Source organism: Arachis ipaensis, chromosome B9, assembly GCF_059453495.1.
Source record: "Arachis ipaensis isolate K30076 ecotype BB chromosome B9, ASM5945349v1, whole genome shotgun sequence".
In the NCBI taxonomy this organism is placed as follows: domain Eukaryota; kingdom Viridiplantae; phylum Streptophyta; class Magnoliopsida; order Fabales; family Fabaceae; genus Arachis; species Arachis ipaensis.
This window is the reverse complement of record NC_142444.1, coordinates 16535640-16556402: the sequence shown is the minus strand read 5'-3', so window position 1 is coordinate 16556402 and position 20763 is coordinate 16535640. Positions and strand designations below refer to the sequence as shown.

Genomic DNA, 20763 nt, shown 5'->3' with positions numbered 1-20763 from the left:
AATAGAGGTAGACAAGAAAATAGAAGCTAACCTGAAAGCAATTACAGAAATTAAGGTTGCAACATATATGGCTCTGAGGAATGCAGATATGACAGATTCTGTGATAGAAGCAGTTAAGGATGACCCAAAAAGTGGCGTGAAGAACAAAACAGCAATATGGGCTACACAGAAAATTAACCAACCTCGTCAATCTCCTTGCATACAAGGCAATAGAAAGTCAAAGATCAGATATATAGATAGTGTTCAATCTATAACAAAAAATAAGCAAAAGGGAACCATATTGGTTGTAGCAATTAAAATTTTGCCCTTTCTCTTTCGGATTCGGGAGTTCTTAATCAACTACATGTCCAGCACGATCATCTTACGGATGAACAACTTCTATAAAAATATTTTGCAATCGCAGATAAACTCATTCTCAAAATCTGTTTCAAAGTATTTAGCAGGGAGACTATACATGTAATCAAACTACTTTGGCATATTAACATTGCAAATTAGCAATTAATAACACCATTACTTGCTAAAATTGTGCGAACTGTTTAAATTAAGTTACCATTGAAAATCGAAATGGAATGCTGTTTAAACTAAATTCTGTTATTACAATTGCAAACTTTAGGCACAAATTTGTTGGGATTAGAAATTATGAACACGGTCCTACAAAGGTAGAATCAAAACTCTAACATTTTCTTAGGAAGCACATCACATCTTCACCCAAACATGAGCATACCCACATTTCAGAGACGAAAAAAACTTATGGCATAATAGTTTCATCTGGACTTTGAGCAATGAAAATATACAATGCATACCTCCACCGGCAGATCGCGATCGATGGCAGTCTCGCCCAGCTTCGGTGCTCCATTTTTTGTGCATCAACACTGTCCCACCCGCAGCACAGCGTACTCTCTAGTGAAGCCAACCAATCTCTGCCAACACACGTGGAGCCACCACCCAGGGAAACTCAGTCTCGCTCCGGCACCGTCAAAGGAGGAGCAAGTTCTTCTCTCTATCTAGGGTTTTTATTTTCCCTCTGTTAAGTAGTTCATCCCCTGGGTTACCCTCTTTCTATTTCCAGCGAAGCAACCTGAAGCCACTACCAAAGCCATTTTTTCTACTCCATTTACAAATACGTTACAAAAAAAAATCCACTTCAAATAGGTCCATTATTAGCTATCATAACGGATCCCGTAATACAACTTAATTAATATACTTCATCCCGTAATCTTCTAAACTCACCTGTCTCAACATTCACGGATTCACACTCTTCTCTGCAAACTGCTACCAGCTTTTTCAGAATCGGTCTCATGAAGTGGACAAGTGTCACTGAATTATCCTGTCACCACATTTCTATACGTGTAGAACATAACTTTCTTTCTACACCAAAGAATCCACCCAATTTTAAAAGCTACAAGTTATATAGATGAATGCCAATTTCTAAAGTTGAATCAAGGAGATCTAAAATTCTGACTCTTTTGTGTGCCAAATGCCATAATCTTTGCATATTGTCCATTTGTTTTCATTATGATTTTGCTAAATGCGCTACTATGATGCTGTCGTTATCCTTTATTCTTATCATAATCATTTGTATTAGGATGATGTTATTATTTCCTTTCTTCGTCTTCGCCGCTTCAAGTAGCACCACCCAACGCAGTGACGGAACTTAGTTAAGGCAATGGAGCCATGACTCCCCAAATTTTCTATAAAAAAAATTAGTAGTACTTCTTTAAAAAATAAAGAGTAACTCAATTGGTTCAAATACCTCTTTAAATTTTTTGTCTCCCAAAATTTTATTTTAAGCTCCGCTACTGACCCAACGTTACTCCTAGTGAGGTGCAATAGACTTTGGAAGAAAATTTTGGTTAGTCTCCAATATGGACTTTTTACTTGTTAATTTGGACTTACTAGGGATGAGTACGGGTCGCGGATACCCAATTACCCGTTCGAATTCGAACCGAACCAATTAAATTGGTTCTGGAACTAACGGATAATCTGGTCCAATTCGAACCAAATCAATGACTTTTTCTAATAATTGGTTCGGATAACGGTTCTAGGAGTGCGGAACCCAAACCAATCCGCAGACCGACTATATATTAATTAAATAAAAAAAATTAAAATATATATATGCCTTTTAATATGTTTGAATTTTAAAGTCTTTAGTGTTTAATATGTTTGGATTTTAATGTATTTAGTGTTTAACATGTTTAGATTATTTTTATTAATGTTACATGTTTATTGTACTTACAGAATTTTTAAGATAAAAATTTTATTTTTTTATTTTTTTTTATGAATTTCTGTTTCACCGGGTACCCAATTACCCAAACCGAACCAATCCATTTTTAATCGTTTTATTTTTATTCGGGTACACAAAAAAAATATAAATCTAAACTAATTACAATTTAATTGGTTCAATTCTAATTTTACCTTAAACTCGAACCAATCCAACCGTACTTACCCCTACGCACGACTCACAACACAAAAATAAGCACATCAAATTGTTGTAAAATAAAAGATATATATAATAGAGATGTATAAATAGAAGACTCTAGTATTAAAATAATTAGCCCAATAATAATTTATATATATATAATAATATAATATGTTGTAATGTGTATATATATACAAAGATAGAAAGGAGTATTAAAAATAAAGAGAGAGAGAATCGCATTTGTTTATTGTTACAATCTCAATATAATAAAGATGATTAATATTGCTATTAATATTATATGTAAAGAGTAATAGAAAATAGAATTTAAAATACTTATAAAATAAAAGAAGAGAAAGAACTGTAGTAGTAATATAAAGAAAAGAGTATTTGATTGTAACATAAAGAGAGAGTATTTGATTTTATTATTTGCTTGTGTGTCCATATCATGCACTGAGGATGTCTATTTATACATGCAAGGAGGCTATAATTTTCAACTATCATTAAATATAAGGACATTGATAATGTAGCCATTCAGCATGAAAAATATGATCTGCTCATGGTCATCCATTTTTATCCTTATCGCAACCCAAATCACATTAAAAATTTAGACTATTACTTTATAATCCAGCTAATATTTACTATTATCAAATATTGTTAATTTTAGCTCTAGAAGCCGCATAAAATTTTTATTTTAGGTTTTATATTTTCTATTAATAATATGCACATAAACATGAATTCTTAGAACGTCATCACCTATTATTCGACACTTGGCTACAAGGTTTGGGTAAATTCTATCCAATTTTTTTTCAAATAAAAAATAAATTATCTCCTATAATATATCTAATAATTATTGAATGAAATAAATTATATCATCATAGTTAATATTAATTTTTAATTTAACTTAAGTTTTGACAACTAATTAAATTAATTAAATATAATAATTTTTTTTAAATTATAAAAATTACAAAAGAGATTTTATTTTATAACTTCTTTTTTTTAAACTACGCATATATTAATTAGATCTAACGATACAAAAAAAAAAACTAAAAAACTAAAAAGAATAAATGAAAAGAAAACTCAAAAGGTCAAACCACAAATTTAAAATAAGGACAAATAACTGATATAAGCTAAAGGGAGGAAAAATTTATACAAATAAGTCAAATCAAAAAACTGGTTCATGAATCAACCAAGAGATATTTCTATATAGTTCGAATTAACCAAATTCGAACTTCAATCTCCATGTAATTCGAATCATAGTGATTCGAATTACACACACAGTAATCAGGGTGATTCGAATTACACACCACACGCGTTCCAAGGTAATTTGAATTGGGGTGATTCGAATTACTCAATTTTTGGCTCTAGTAGTAATTCGAATTGGGTTGTTTCGAATTACTCTTGCTTCGGCTATAAAAGGAGTTCGAACCAACTTCATTCGGACAACTTTTTCATTATCATACCCCACCAAATCCCAGAGAAAACGACACAGAACGATTCCAACAAAGGCTCGAGCAGGATATTCAGCCCATAGGGATGATCCGGAGAAACTATATTGTTTGGATGGAGTAGCTCATATAGCCGGGGTCATCAACGAAGAAGTTAGTACGTAATCTTTTTTTTTTAAATTAGGATTAAGTAACTTATTCGTTTGTTTATATACGTTATGTTAGTGGTTTTGATGGTAAATGACGTTGGTAACATTGTATGTGACTGATTTTTTATGTTTCGTTAGTGATAATGTATGTGATTTTGTTAGTGGTTTTGTTAGTGATTTTGCAAGTGGTTTATGTTAGTGGTTTCGTTAGTGGTTTTGTTAGTGATTTTGTAAGTGGTTTTGTTAATGGTCTTGTTAGTGGTTTTGTTAGTGGTTTTGTTAGTGATTTATGTTAGTGGTTTCTTTAATGGTTTTGTTAGTGGTTTTGTAAGTGATTTTGTTAGTGGTTTTGCAAGTGGTTTATATTAGTGGTTTTGTTAATGGTTTTGCAAATGGTTTATGTTAGTGGTTTCGTTAGTAGTTTTGTTAGTGGTTTTGTTAGTAGTTTTGCAAATGGTTTATGTTAGTGGTTTTGTTAGTGATTTTACAAGTGGTTTATATTAGTGGTTTCGTTAGTGGTTTTGTTAGTGGCTTTGTTAGTGGTTTTGTAATTGATTTTGTAAGTGGTTTTAATTATCTGGTCCGTTATATGTGCAGCCCCAGCGATGCATCTCGAGCATGCGACGGCAGCAGGGCATGCTCGAGATGCATCGCTGGGGCTGCACATATAATGGACCAGATAATTAAAACCACTTACAAAACCAATTACAAAACCACTAACAAAAGCCGCTAACATAGACCACTTGCAAAACCACTAACAAAACCACTAACGAAACCACTAACATAAACCACTTGCAAAACCACTAACAAAACCACTAACAAAATCACTAACATAAATCACTTGCAAAATCACTAACAAAACCACTTACAAAACCATTAACAAAAACATTAACGAAACCACTAACATAAACCACTAACAAAACCACTAACAAAAACCACTAATAAAATCACTTACAAAACCACTAACAAAACCACATACATTATCACTAACGAAACATAAAAAATCAGTCACATACAATGTTACTAACGCCATTTACCATCAAAACCACTAACATAACGTATATAAACAAACGAATAAGTTACTTAATCCTAATTTAAAAAAAAAAGATTACGTACTAACCTCTTCGTTGATAACCCCGGCTATATGAGCTACTCTATCCAAACGATATAGTCTCTCCGGATCATCCTCTATGGGCTGAATATCCTACTCGAGCCTTTGTTGGAGTCGTTTTGGGTCGTTTTCTCTGAGATTTGGTGGGGTATGATAATGGAAAAATGGTTTGAATGAGGTTGGTTCGAACTCCTTTTATAGCCGAAGCATGAGTAATTCGAAACAACCAAATTCGAATTACTACTAGAGCCAAAAATTGAGTAATTCAAATCACCCCAATTCGAATTACCTTGGAACACGTGTGGTGTGTAATTCGAATCAGGTTGATTCGAATTAGTGGGTGTGTGCGTGTGTGTGTAATTTGAATCATTATGATTCGAATTACATGGAGATTGAAGTTCGAATTTAGTTTATTCGAACTATATAGAAATGTCTTTTAGTTGATTCATGAACCAATTTTTGATTTGGCTGATTCGTGTAAATTTTTCCTCCCCTTAGCTTATATCAATGATTTGCCCCTTAAAATAATAAAAAAAATAGATAAAGTGTTAATTGAATAAAGGTAAATTCCATTATTATTAATAAAATTAATATAAGAATTGTATAATTTTGTAAGTATATATGAAGTTTAGCTAATTTTACTATAATTAATTAGTTTTTTGTTATTAAAACTTAAATTAAATTAAGAATTAATATTAATCATCTTGATGATATAATTTATTTTATCCGATAATTATTAGATTTATTTTAGAAAATAACTTATTCTTTATTTAAAAGAAGATTAGATAGAATTACCTTCAAATTTTATATTTTAAAAGATTTTACCCTAACACAAACTCTATCTGATTTGCATATGAATAAATAGGGGTGTCCATGGATTGGATCGTATTCGCAGATCCGCGGTAAATATCCGCATCCAATCCGAAAATTGCGGATACGATCCGATCCGCAAATTGATCGGATCGCGGATATCTGCTCTACATCCACGTATCCGATCCGCGGATCCACAGATCCGCACTATAATAATTAAAAAATAAATAAATATATATGTTTTGTATTATATTTACTTGTTTGTATATTTTAGTTAGTAATTATTATTCATATATTATATTATTTTATTTTTGTTATTTAGAGATAATTTGATTAAAAATATTTTAGGAATAAATAAGTTTAAAAGTATGATTAAAAAAAGAAGGTTTAATTATGCGGATATATCCGATATCTGATCCGATCCGATCCGCAAATGTGCGGATCAAATCAGATCGGATCTGGCACTAAAAAGTGCGGATATCATATCCGATTCGATCCGATAGAAATTGTGCGGATCGGATCGAATTTTCGGCCATATCCAATCTGATCCGATATGCGGACACCCTATGAATAAAAGAATAAAAATAAAAAAGCAAAGTAACGCACAATAACGGCAAACCTTCCTAGTGTGTGTAAAACAGATTCAATGGGATACTGTCTTAATTTATGGGGCTTAGGAAAAAGGGGCCTCTTCCTGAATCAATAACAGTGTAATTGTTAAGTCCCCATCGCAACAAAGCCTCCCATATATTGCCACAGTTTGGCCATGTTATCTCGTTCGTAAGCAGTTATAATTTTAGTGAATTGGTTCTATCTTATTACCATGCCTAACGAAACAACTACAAATCATATATAAACATATGTCGTTGACAGTGAACAGTGATTATGAGATAATTCAGTAGCTTTACTATTGGCAATGAAATATCTAACAAAGTGTAGATTGATAAAGATAAATATTAAATGTCATCAGAATTTATTATTTTTATAATTATTTAGTTATTAATTTAATTTTTTTAATTTAATAATTTAATAATATATTTTATTTTATATTTTTAAATATTAATAATTAACTGATTGTTAAAAATAATAAATTCTGATTAATTCTTTAATATCTTTTGTTAGTAACTGTTTCAAATTTTATTCACACAAAAATAATAAATTTTATTTAAATAAAAAATCCCACCAAATCAGCAAAGTCAAGAGGGGATATGTAGGTGATAAGTCGTGCACCACAAAGCCACCAATTCTATTTCTTGTGATGTCGCAAATCAATCAAGACTTTGCACCTTTGGATTCGTTCGTGTCATCCCACAGAATGTTTTCACACCAGACACCCCCAATTAGTCCAAGTGGATTATTTTGATTAAACATTAATTTATTATATATCATGCACAATGTGAATTTTTTTAAATAAATAAAATAAATATATTAATTATGTAAATAAGCATTTATCAGTATTTTTACTGAAAAATATTACATTACTTATCTCGTTTACGGTATAAATAAAATAAGTAAACACATTTCGTTTACACTATAAATAAAATAAAGCTGAGAATAAATACAACATATATTTCGTTTATAGTGTAAACGAGATAAGTGAATAATTATAATGTGTATAGTATAAACGAGATACATTAAGACAAATTTTTAGCGGCTATAAAAAGATGTGCAACCTTTTATATTCTCCACAAACATTTCACTACTTCTTTGTTATCTATTCCTCCCGAAAATAAGCCAAAATGTCTAGTAATAATAGTTTCTTGGTTGTAACTTGTAAGTGTATATCTGAATTGCCTTACGAGAAATAGTGATAATGGTGTAACATTTGAGTGTGAGAATCTAATTCTATTGCGTACCCAGCCAGTAAATTCATTGGCGGAATTGAAGAGTCTGATATTAGGTAGCGTCGGTGAGAGTGAGAAAAAAAATAGATTGAAAGGATGGAGTATAAATTGCTAACACTGATGAAAAACAGAGACAAATAACAAAATTAATTTAAATAAAATTATTTAGTGAAATAGTAAATAACAAAATTCAGTTCGCAACTCCTATATTTAGTAGATTAAGTGAAAACGTTTACTTAAGAAAACTTAACAAAAAACAATTTACTTAGATATTTGGTAAATACAAACATAAACATTTTGCTTTATGATTAGTTTTAGGAAAAGTACAGGAAACCAAGTTAGAGTCTGCCAAATTTTACCAACAACAATTAATTATTAATTTTAAATTTTAAAAACAAAATTTAAATAATTAGTATTAAATAGAATTTGAAAGATAAGGATTAGGCAAACAGTAATCGCCCCATAAACGTCTCCACCCCTTCCCATCGCAGCTTCGGAAGTGTCCTGGCTTCCATCGCGTAGACCACTGCATCGCCGCCTCTGCAGTGCGCCACACACGTCACCACTCTCCCGTCGCACCGCTAGCTAATCTGCGTCACTCGCATCCACGCCGCTCGACTGTCGCATCCTCGCCGCTGGCGGCTTGCATACCCAAGGCCAAGCCCGCGTTTGCGCCACCGCGGCCTCCACCTCGACGATCCTTTGCGCAGCGCTGGTGCCCTTCGCAACCAATCCCCATCGCCGCAAGGCGCTCTCTGCAAGCACTGTTTCCTCTCTCTCGTATCCACCTTCTCAATCCTTTCTACTTCCTGTCCGGTGAGCCAATTCATCTTCTTTTACTTTTTCTTTTCTGATTTCTTTCTTTTTTCTCTAATTTAAATTAAAAATCAATTTTTTTAATTGTTTTGGTTGTTACAATATACATGTTGTTGTCGCTGGATTTGTGTCGAAATTCATGATTTTATTATGTTTTTTTCTGGTTGTTGGTTCATTTTGAAATTTGCACTGTTTGTTGATTTTGTATTATATTGATGCTAATGAAGATTTAGGTATGCAATTATTCTTGGAATATGATTTTACCTTTGTTGTGAAGTTGTTGCCCTATCAAAAATCATGAAAATTTTTCCGAATTAAAGATGTGAATATTATAAATTAGATTGAAAGTTTTATGTTTCATAATGTGTTTTTAACTCCTTAATTATCAATATGTTATGATCCTTTTTTAAATTGACATAAATTATCGATCTGATAAAGGCTATTCTGACATAAGTTCTAGCCAGATTTTTTCTCAACTAATGACCAATGAAGGCAGATAGAGAGATAGGATCAAACATGCTACAAATGTTGCAAATTCTTGCTGTAAAAAATATCATTTATAAAGAGGTAATTATAGTTAGCTGCATTTACTTATAGTTTGTGATACAAATATTAGAGAAATCTTTGTTTTTATCATGTTTTAAGCTTTATAATATTAAAACTTTTCTATGATATAAGTATATTCTTCTGCTTTAGTTGAAAGATGAACAGTTACCATAAAACCATGAATCTAATTTTTTATAATTACTTTAATTACTTTCTCTTGTACAAAATATTAAGAATAATGCTATCACACATGAGGCCATGAATGAAGGAACAATTTCTTTAAATTTTTCAAAGATGCATTTCCATTAATTGCTAAATCATTGAACTGTTTCTGTCCAACTTTATTTCTTTACATTACTTTTAGAGATGAGTTTTTCAAACACCGTCTAATAGTATTTGATAAGAAGGTTCTTCTATTTGGGTCTAATAAGAAAAAAAAGGTTAATTAAAAAGATAAAAAAATATATTAAAAAAATCTATTAAATAGAAGCTCAAGTGGAACCACCTACAAACAAATTATAAAAACTCTATAGAACTATAATTATGCAATAATATTATTTCTCTATTTATGATTTTTTATCTAATATTAAATATAATATAAATTTTATTTAAATTAAATTCATATTCCATCAAATAATAAATAAAATTTGAAATTTGATTGTTGCTTAAGGAGTCCGACTCATTTTGGTATGAAGATAAGTGATTCAGGTTGATGATTATGTTTCTTAGTTCTGGAATATAATTGGTGCTTGATTACATAAGTTACTAACCTTCAAATTTAATTTCCTTATCTATATTAACGGATCATATGTTGAGAGGGGCAACTGAAGCAGATAGATCAAGACATCCTAATCCATATGAAGATCCTGCGGTGCCCTTTGATGCTGAGACTGACCAAAATAATAACTAATTGATTTGTTTTAAAATGTTAATTAAATCCTTTATGTCAAATTTTTTGCTTTTTGCATAGGTGATTGTAAAGCTGTCAATATTTTGATGAAATTAGATGCCAACTATAATGTATAGTGGTGTTGCTTACAAGCCTTTTATTCATACATGATGTTTGCTCGTGTATTATCAACCTCAAAATATGACATATTATTTTTCTCAAATTTAAAATTTATTGTTTAGTTTTCATGAACCGTAAACTTTGGGTTGTAGTCAATTATGTTCAAATTATATGACAAATCATTATTTATTTCTTATTTATTTTTGTGGTCTTCATCAAAGGTTGGTCCTCTTTGCTAAAGGTTGCAGCTTGTATTCAAAGACCAGATTAGGTGCGCCAGAACGAATTAAATCTTACCTGATTTTAAGTAGTTATAAAATTAATGACATATCCAATCAAGTTTTAAACAAAAAGACACATCCATCACAGACACAGCCAAAGAAATTTAAAACACAAGACACATCTATTAAGGACAATTAAAGACACATCCAAACATTAGTCGGTTAAAATAAAACAAGTGTTTAACAAATGCAAAAAGACATATCAATGCCTTAACAGAGAAGGCACATTCACACTTAAAAATTTTTTACAAGAGATAACCAAAGAAAGTTCACTAGTCTTGAAAAGCAACATCGAGGTTCTAAACAGAAGACACATTCATTAAAAACACATTCAAATAAGTTTTAAACAGAAGACGCATCCATTAAAAACACTTCCAACAAAAGACACATTTATTAAAGACACATCCAAACACATTTTAAATAGAAGACACATCCAACAGAAGACACATCCAAATATTAACAGGATAAAACAAAATAAGTGTTTAACAAAAGCAAAAAGATATCATCTGAAAAAGCATCTTTAACATATCAAAAAAATTAAATATCTCTGTCGTCTTCATTTCTAACAACTTCTCCTTGTATAATTAATCAAACAAAGCATCTTAAGAAACTATAATAGAATAATTTAACAAAAAATAATGGATCTACTAAACTAGTACAATTTCTGCCTAAATGAATTCAAAGGACACAAAAAAATGTTATGACATTCTATTTCTCGTTCCCGAAGAACATACAAGTTGGCTTTCAACAAGTTTTTTGAGCATCTCATTATTTGTAAGATCAGGTGAGGCAAGGGTCTTATCAAAGAATTCTCTATACTGCACAAGCTTTTGTTTCTTCTCCATCTATACATCTCCCGGAAAATTAGAACAAGCCTTCTCTTAGGAATTCATGTCAAGCACCATGTGATCAACCATTTACAAGTTCTGACTTTGCTCCTAAATTAACAACAGAATAAATTTTTCATAGTTATAAACAAAGACTAGCCATTCATGACTAATTCAACATCTCATCATAAGCATATAGAGCGTATAAGCATACTCTGCAAGTGGATCAATTAGGTAGATATTAGCAATAAAGCTTCCCAAAACAAATAACTTGAATCTTAACTTAAATTGACACATCCCAATAGTCTAAACTAAGCTGCTAGATACTTATCATGATTCATGGTGGTCAGTACTTCTCCTTGAATGGTGATGTCATTCAATTTAAATAATACCCAAAAGTCTACCAAAGAACTTACCTGGGGCAATGTATTCATATGATCCAACAACCCTGGACATGGCACCGGCACCGGCACCGGCACCGGCACCAGCACCAGCACCTCTGTCACCTGCCTCACGCTGCAAGGTCTTAGCAAGCCCAAAATTCGCTACATGGGCCTAAACTCATGATCAAGCAATATGTTATTGCTCTCACATCCCTATGAACTATAGCAGGCACACAATCATAGGGAATTAGTGTTTAGTAATGATAGATTTTTGGTAAATCCAATTCTATGTTGTTTTCATTGTAGCATATAACTAAAAAGCCAATAAATTCATCATAACATATAGCTAAAAATAGCAAAGTTTCACTAAACATACATATAACCAAGTAACAAACACATAGTAGCAAATGGAAATTAAATGAAATTACATAACATGAAAGTTCAGAATCAAAATTTGACCTTAAAATCAATATACAACATTATATTCTCATTAAAATAAACATGAACTAAAGGAGCTCAATGAACTGTAATTCAAAAAAAAGTTACAAGAAAATTGTATGAAACTATTTCAGAAGAAACATCCAACTAAAATCAATGAAAAATCCATGAATCCAACAAAAATAAGGAGCATCACATAAGAACCATGAATACCAAAATCGAAACAGCTACTATTACTTAAAACCCTAACAATATACTAACCAATTGGAGAACACTGGGATGATTGCAGAGAGCGGCGTGCGACGGTCAGCGGCTAGACGCGGCGGGCCGGCGTGGACACAGACGTGGTTGCTGTTGCGGCTTGGAGGAGGCAATGCATCGTCGACGCCTTCAGACGAGAAGGGCTCCCGCGGCAACATCAACCTCTGTGAGAACCAGCATCGGTGGCGTCGACCTCCATGAGTAGCAGCAGCGGTGGGGTTGTGTTGTGGTGTTGAAGACGACGGCGTCCTTGCGGGTGGGTGGAGCAACTCGGGCTGCGCAGGTGGTAGGTGGAGGCGGTGCCGAGGAGACCTGTCGACAGGGCTGATGGGTATGTAGAGCTGGAAAAGGATATGGGGGTTAGGGGAGTGTGTCCACGGTAACAACAAAAGGGTATAGGGTAAATTAGGGTTAGTGTGGTAAACTAGTGAAATTAAGATTAATCTGAGTTAATTGGGGATGTGGCTTTTGAAATTAAGTGGGTTAAGAGTCCAGCTCAATTAAAGTTAATAGATGTTGACAGAAATGTTGTTGGTAACGTAGCGGGATTGTTAGTTTTATTACAAATTGTTAATACCTTAAATTAATAACTAAATTAACAGATATATGCCTATGCACTTTTTCTTTTTGAAACTTTACAGGAGGAGTTTCTTTTTGCAATTTTACAGGAGGAGTATAATAGTCTAAATTTTTAAAATGATCTTTTAAATTTGGTTTGTATACTAATTTAATCTTTGAAATTCTGATTGCACTAATTTGATCTTTTAAATTGGCCTTTGAATAGCATACTAATCCTTTAACCTATTTTTGGCGTGAATCAGCAGCCAGACTACTAATATGGCACAACTAATACCACATGACATCATCACTAACTCCCGCATTATCATCATCCACATACATCCCTTCTCTCTTCCAAACGCTCCAGCATGCTCTCTCCCTCGCCCTAATACTGCCACTCCCCCAACCCCCCTCACGGCAAGCTCAAGACATAGAGTGACCTCCACTTCCTCCTCGACACCCTCAACCGCCACCTCTACGACTCCACCATTCTCTCCTGCATTTATATTGACAACGCCGCCGTCCTCTCCACCAACCTCCCACAACTCTCCACCAATCTAAAAGTGAAATTAGCTCCGCAAAATGGTTGCAGAGTGAAGAACTATTGCAATGATCGAAAATGATGAATTCGTTGGTGAGGTTATCAAGATCAGGGGAGAGGGAGCCCACCAATCAACGCCAGAGTCGGAGAGCATTTCAAATTGTGAAAACCTAAAGGAGCAATCGTTGAGGACCTTCAGGCGGCCTCTGAGCTAGTGTTGAACCATCTTAAGTCGAACTCCAACAAATCGACCAGCGGGCTGACCCACGTTCACTCTAGATCCACATGACATCATAAGAAGAAAAAGAGGAAGATGGAAATAGTGGATTCGCAAAGCATGGGGATTTGTGAGATCCGACTAGTCGGTTTTAATCAGTGAGGGACAGTGGACGTACCTGTTAGTAGTGGAGATGATGGGTGAGACGCCACAATTATCGTCTTTAATGCCGACGAAGCACCAAAAGTAGAGAGCGAAGTGGATGCTGAAGCTGAAACAAAAGCCAGCAGAGGTTGCGGATGTGAAAGGTGTGGACCCAAAGGCAAAAGAGGGTGCGGTGGTGATGCGATGGTGGATTAGGAATGATAGTTGTGGACTTGTGGTAATGTGGTTCAAGGAATTAGGAATGAGAAGGGATGTATGAGAATAATGATGATGTGGGAGTAGGGGTGGAAATAGGCCAGGTCAGGCCAGACTTTGCTTTTAACAGGCCTGACCCGTCATATAGTTAATTGGCCTGAGTCTGGCCTGCAGCCTGCTATAGACTTTTTTTTAAACTACTAAGCCTGGCCTGGCCTAAAACCTGTTAAAAGGCTTGATAATTTTTTGTTTACAAAAATAAAAATATTATTTAATAAAAAACTATTTTTTAAAAAACATATTTATATGTAATATGTCATATTTAATATTTATAAGAATTTTTAAACTTTAAACTATTTAAAATATACAAAACTATTTATAATTAAATATGATAAATATAAAATATTTTATAATTCTGTTAATAATAAAAAAATTATTTATATATGTAATTATGTATTAATAGGTCCAGATAGGTTTGACAGACTAATAAAATTAATTAGTGAGTCTGAACTTAACTTATTAACATAATAAAATTTTTATAAAAACCTGAATTTGTACCTATTTTATAATAGACTAGATTAGACTGCAGCCCCGACAAATCGCCTGACTTTTTTTTACCTCTATGTAGGAATTTGTAATAATACAAAGGCTGATGATAATGCTATGTGATATTAGTTGTGCCACATCAGTAATTTAGCCGCTGATTTACTGTTGAAAATAGATTGTAAAACTAATATATCATTTGAAAGTTATTTGAGGGATTAAATTAATATAATTAAAATTTTAAGAGTTAAATTAATATACGAAAATCTAAAAAATTACTTTAAAGATTTTGTCAGTATAACATTCAACAAAATTACAGACATTTGTTTCCATTTTAATATAAGACATTGGCATTTATTGTATTGGTTTTAAATTTATTTTATTTATTTTTAATTTGGTAGATCATTACTCAGAACGAGCGGTTAAAGCCTATCTATTATTCAGTTGGAAAACGTCATGCATCACACGTCGTCATAATAATAAACTATGAATGTAACAATTGAGAAATACATAAGCAGAAAAGATAAAGAAGTTTCCAACATCTAATTAAAAATATTATTTTATAAATATATGATAATTGATTTTAATGATGGATTTTAGTGTGGAAATAATATTTTTAATGAATTATTCAATTGGAAAATGTCATACAACAGACGTCATAATAATAGACTATGAATAATAGAATATAAACATTGAGAAATACATAAGCCGAAAAGATAAGGAAGCTTCCAACATCTAATTAAAAGTCTACTCAAATCATTTGACCTCACCTAACTATACATGAATTATACAAAGAAAGAATGATGAACATAAACATCTCATCATAATACCCAGATAATTGGCCTTAATTAGCTTCAATAATCTCTTCCATAGTTCTTCCAACATGTACTTTTCTTTGTTACTTAAACATCAATTCTTACCAATCATCATCATCATAATAAGTATTATCACCCTCACCAAAGTTGGTTGCTTCGAGTTCAATTTCCCTACATTCCAACCACAAGATGAATCTCATTTACTGCTAAGCAAATACTCAGAAATCTACCTAGATGCCATCCAAGTAACCCCTGATATCCGTGGCGAAATACGCCATTATTCAGGACGGACATTCCACAATAAACCATTCAGATTATGGAGCAAGAACAAGAAACAAATTGCAAGTTTCAACACCACTTTTGTTCTTAACATCAATCCTCAAACTTCCCCTGGTGGAGAGGGCTTGGCCTTCATCTTAACCGCAAACACCGCTCTCCCGGACGACAGTTCGGGAGAGTGGCTGGGAATTGTGAACGCCACAACTAATGGAACTTCTCAAGCTGGGGTTCTTGCTGTGGAATTTGACACAAGAAAAAGTTTTGCAGAAGATGGCCCTGATAACCACGTTGGTATTAACATAAACAGTGTCTACTCCATCAAACAGGAACCATTGTTAATCAAAGGGATTAATATTTCATCAGGTATTAATGTAACTATAACAATTCAGTATGATAATGATGTTATATCCGTGTTTGGTTCCATGAGTACAAGAACTTCGCCAATGGAGACGCTTTTGGTATCTCCACCACTTAATCTTTCTTCCTATCTTCAGGAAGAGGTTTACGTCGGATTCTCTGCTTCAACGAGTAACTACACTGAGTTGAATTGTGTTAGAGCATGGGAGTTCAGCGGTGTAGATATCATTCATGATGACAAGAACCTGTTGTGGATTTGGATAACTGGTACAACCGTTATTGTTATTATGATTGGTGGTGTTGTGTTTCTCCTAAATTGGCGAAGGAATCATGGTGTGGGAGCTTCAGGAGATGCATACCCGAGGATAGAGGATCAGATTCAACATTCATCCATGGCTCCAAAGAAGTTCCGGTTAAAGGAAATTAGAAAAGCAACGGGCGGATTCAGCCTTCAAAACAAGCTTGGTGAAGGTGGTTTTGGAACAGTTTATAAAGGGCTACTCGAAAACAAGGAGATAGCTGTAAAGAGTCACTCGAAGCATTCGCGCCAAGGGAAGCAAGAATTCATAGCCGAAGTCACAACAATCGGAAGCCTCCACCACAAGAATTTGGTCAAACTTATTGGTTGGTGCTATGAAAAAGGAGAGCTCCTTCTTATTTATGATTACATGCCTAATGGAAGCCTAGACAAGTACCTATTCGATAAGAAAAACAATTTTGGCAATGAATTTGGGGAAGGATTTAACAATTCATCAACACTAAATTGGGAAACTAGGCAGAGAGTGATATATGGTGTGGCTCAAGCATTGGACTATCTCCACAATGGTTGTGAGAAAAGGGTGATTCATAGGGACATCAAGGCCAGCAACATAATGTTAGATTCGGAATTCAATGCCAAGTTAGGAGATTTCGGATTGGCGCGAACCATTCAGAAGAGAAATGAAACTCACCATTCCACAAAGGAGATTGCAGGGACGCCAGGGTACATGTCCCCGGAAACATTCCTCACCGGAAGGGCGACGGTGGAAACCGATGTGTACGCGTTCGGCGTTCTTGTGTTGGAAGTAGTGTGCGGAAGAAGGCCAGGGAATGTGAACGGACAGGATGATTACAAGAACAGCATTGTGTATTGGGTTTGGGAGCTTCACGGAGAGGGGAGAATAGTGAGTGCTGTGGACAAAAAGATAAGTAAAGAAGAGATGAAGGATGAAGAAGCTTCTAGAGTTCTTGTTTTGGGGTTGGCTTGTTGCCATCCAAACCCGCACCATAGGCCTTCAATGAGAACTGTTCTGCAAGTTCTGAACGGGGAAGCACCGCCGCCAGTGGTTCCTCAACAAAGGCCTGCTTTTGTGTGGCCTGCTGTGCCTCCATCTTTCAATAAAGGTGAAGATACTTATTCAGTCCTCAATGGACAAGTCACTCCCATATTCACTGATATCACTGGTAGGTGATCCAACATTCAGACCATCATTTTAATCAACCCTGGAAATTAAGATGATCATACTTCATTAATGCCTCTTGCATTGCAGTTACTGATGATTATTTTATGTATCTTTGTTGAGTTTATTACCATATAATTGGTAGCTAATTGTGTACTATATACGCTATATAATATAGCTTCGTATATATGTGTATAAAAATATTATTTATATATTAAAATTAGTTATTATTATATATTTATATAAAATTAAAATTTAATTTTGATGTATTACTAGTGTAAAGTGTTTTTATGATTTAAATGATCATTTATGTAGTTAATAAAAAAATAATTATTTTTATTGATATAATATTATGTATTGAATACATATTAAAATTATTTTACACTAATTACATTAAAATTAAATTCTAAAAATATATATGTAATTTAATTTATATTTAATATATATTTTATATTTTAATTTTTAATAAATATTTTATATTAATAATTAATTTTGGTGATTAATTATTATGTAAACCTATCATAATTGGTGTATATATATTGGCACTAGTCTCTTTGTGGGTACTGGTTACACTTGCACATGTTCATCCTTTAGCTTTTTGGACAATGGGAATATATTATGCCTTTTTTCTTGTGGTAAAATTTTCTCTTATAGAATGATAACTAATGTTTTGCTATTAACAATACGTCTATAACTTGATCATACAAAAGAATAAATAAAAGCGAGGAACTATAAAACATTGTTAAAAGTCGTCATAGTAAGTTTCAACGGAAAATGTTAACGGATCTTCTCAATTCTAACTATCTAATTGTAAAGCAAAATAATATTATTTAATATTTATTATAGTCAAACAATTGCAAGAACACTCTTGGAATTTTCGGGCACGAACATAGTTTGACTCAAATTTATTTAACAAAATATATAATCAATACTATCTTTCTGACGACAAATACAACCTATGAATCACGAGACTCTGATCTAAATACATCACATGTTAATATGTTTTTTTTTTTATTCTTAACATATATTTTTAAAATAAATTTAAAAATTATATATATTATTATATATTAAAACAAAAATATTTTAAATATTTATATAATTAAAATAAGATATTAAAAATTAATTTATATTTTAATATTAATAAATATAAAAATATTATTATAATTTATCTAAAAAATATTTTATATTTTATATATATGTATGTTTGTGTATTTTATAAAATTTTAAAATTTGTATGTTGACGTATTTTGTATCACGTCATGTCCCGTATATACATCATAGATTACAATAATAATTCATATATACCACAAAAGAAGAGATGTTAATTTTGAAGAGAATAGAAATTAAAATTGTGTATTACTAAAATATGAATTGTTCTACCAATGAATTATGAGAATTCTGAGATATATATATATAAAGAATCAGTACAAGAACACATTTTGTTATGACCGTTAAACAGAACGTATATAAAAAAAATTATTATCCTCCCTCAAATTAAAGGTGTAAAACCTCTCATATTTTTTAGTGTGCAAGTAAGGGAGCTTCCACCTCTATGAAGGTGATGAAATTTGATTTGGTCATAATTGAGGAAATATATATTGCATATTCTTCTATAAAATTTTATTTGGGAGATCTTGACAAAATATTCATTGATTTTGGCCCAGACTTCATACGCATAGTGACATTCAAGTATGCGATTTTTAAAAATATCATCCATAGAAGTGAGTAACCAGGTCATTAGGTAATGATCTTTTATCTTCTATTTTTTGTATGCCGTTTGATTCTGTTGCTGGGGCCATGACATCATCATTTTTTACTCTGTAGGAGCTTTATCTAAGTCATTGACATTGATTACGTGAAGAGCCAATTGTTGTCATGTTCTATTTATGATAGCATAGCGTTTTTGTCAATGATAAAAAAAATAGGGGTTAATGAGAGAATGTTGTGCCACTGGAATTTGAGAATATTTGAAAACATAAATAAATTCTACCAAATTTTTATTTTATTTGCAAGCGTTCTCTGCACAAAGGATGGAGGTAGAATTTAGAGTATTATGATAGACAGGTTGGTTTGAATTTAGAGTAGTCATGAAGAAATATTTTCTCCTATTTGCGTAATAAATTTTTTTTATTCGAATAGCTTAGACAGCTTTTAATTCACACTCACACACACATTTAAAAATTCTGTTTATTACTTGACCATAGTTAAGGTTTGAATTCGTATGTAACATATTAAGAAGTAATATATTATTATTTTCTTTTTTTTTGGTCAAATACCTTACAAACACAAACACACCCCCTCCCTTTTCCATGGGTTCCATATATCAACTTCTTAGCTAGAATTTGAACCCGGTACACCTCTTAGTAAGACAAATATAGTTGCCATTAAACCAAACCTTGCGGTGCAAGAAGTAACATATTTAACTACTCAGTTAAAGACTCAGTTGCACTGTAGTGAAGTTTAATTAGTTGGGAGAGCATTCTTGTGATATTATTTTTGGGCAGAGGCATTATCCGTTTTTCTAAAACTCATGAAAGACTTGTTACACTCATCCAACATTGGTATTGTTAGTGGCCCCTTTTTCTGGGCCTTAGGGTATTTTACCGAAAAACTGAGAATGTATAATCAACCTTGTGGACAAGACTATAACATAAAAAACACCAGGTTATGGTAAGCATCCATTACAAAAAGTGGCTAGGCATATAGCCCAACAACTAAGATTGGCAATACAGATAATCAACCATCCTCCAACAGTCCAACTGTGGACCCTAAAAAAAAAAAAACCTCCAACCCTAATAATCCCTCCTCTTTAAATAGTTTCGTTCTTTCGGCTGTCAACCCTGTACTTCAGAGTTCAGACTACGCAAAAACAAGGGGTTTTTACTTTTTTTTTTTCTTTTTTTATTTTAATTTTAGTTTCCACAAAATTTTGGTTTTTCTGTGTTAGGTTTCTCTTCGCTCCTTTTTATGTTCATATCTTAATGGTTTCCGGTTAGGTTGACACATGAAAACCATGTGATGAATTTGGATTTACATTTTCTCACGACGGTCGTCTGAGAATCACTTGATGCAAATGATCCGCTATTTCTGATGGTTTTCATTTTTATTTTCCTATAAAACTCTCGCCTTTCTTTTTTCTCTTCCATTCCCAGAATGATTTCTACGGTGAAATTTTGGTATTTCAGTTTGAAACATCGTTTTCGCTCATCTTTTGAGGTTGCCTAACGACATAAAAAGCGTACAACTTAAAAACACTGTAGCTATGTAGTTCTTTATTGTAAATTTCGTGTTCATGATTTTTTATACAATGAATTC

At 32.7% G+C, this 20763-nt stretch overlaps 2 protein-coding genes and 1 non-coding gene across 3 annotated transcripts; 2 read left to right on the top strand and 1 right to left on the bottom strand.

The window, feature by feature from the left end:
• Positions 1-11431: 11431 nt before the first annotated feature.
• On the bottom strand, positions 11432-12497 carry LOC107616994 (uncharacterized). The gene is made up of 3 exons (XM_088498375.1): positions 12336-12497; positions 11674-11812; positions 11432-11472 (listed from the first exon to the last, which is right to left on the bottom strand). The coding sequence occupies exons 1-3, from the start codon at positions 12495-12497 to the stop codon at positions 11432-11434; spliced, it is 342 nt and encodes a 113-aa protein (XP_088354501.1).
• A 2814-nt stretch (positions 12498-15311) lies between these two features.
• LOC107615116 (Concanavalin A-like lectin protein kinase family protein) lies at positions 15312-17597 on the top strand. The gene has a single exon (XM_016317229.3). It carries the CDS (start codon positions 15442-15444, stop codon positions 17458-17460), a length of 2019 nt encoding a protein of 672 aa, XP_016172715.2. The 5' UTR covers positions 15312-15441; the 3' UTR covers positions 17461-17597.
• Positions 17598-20456: 2859 nt separating this feature from the next.
• On the top strand, positions 20457-20544 carry LOC148543869 (small nucleolar RNA Z161/Z228). The gene has a single exon (XR_015901794.1). It is a non-coding gene; the product is annotated as a small nucleolar RNA Z161/Z228 (small nucleolar RNA).
• The last annotated feature ends 219 nt before the right edge of the window (positions 20545-20763 follow it).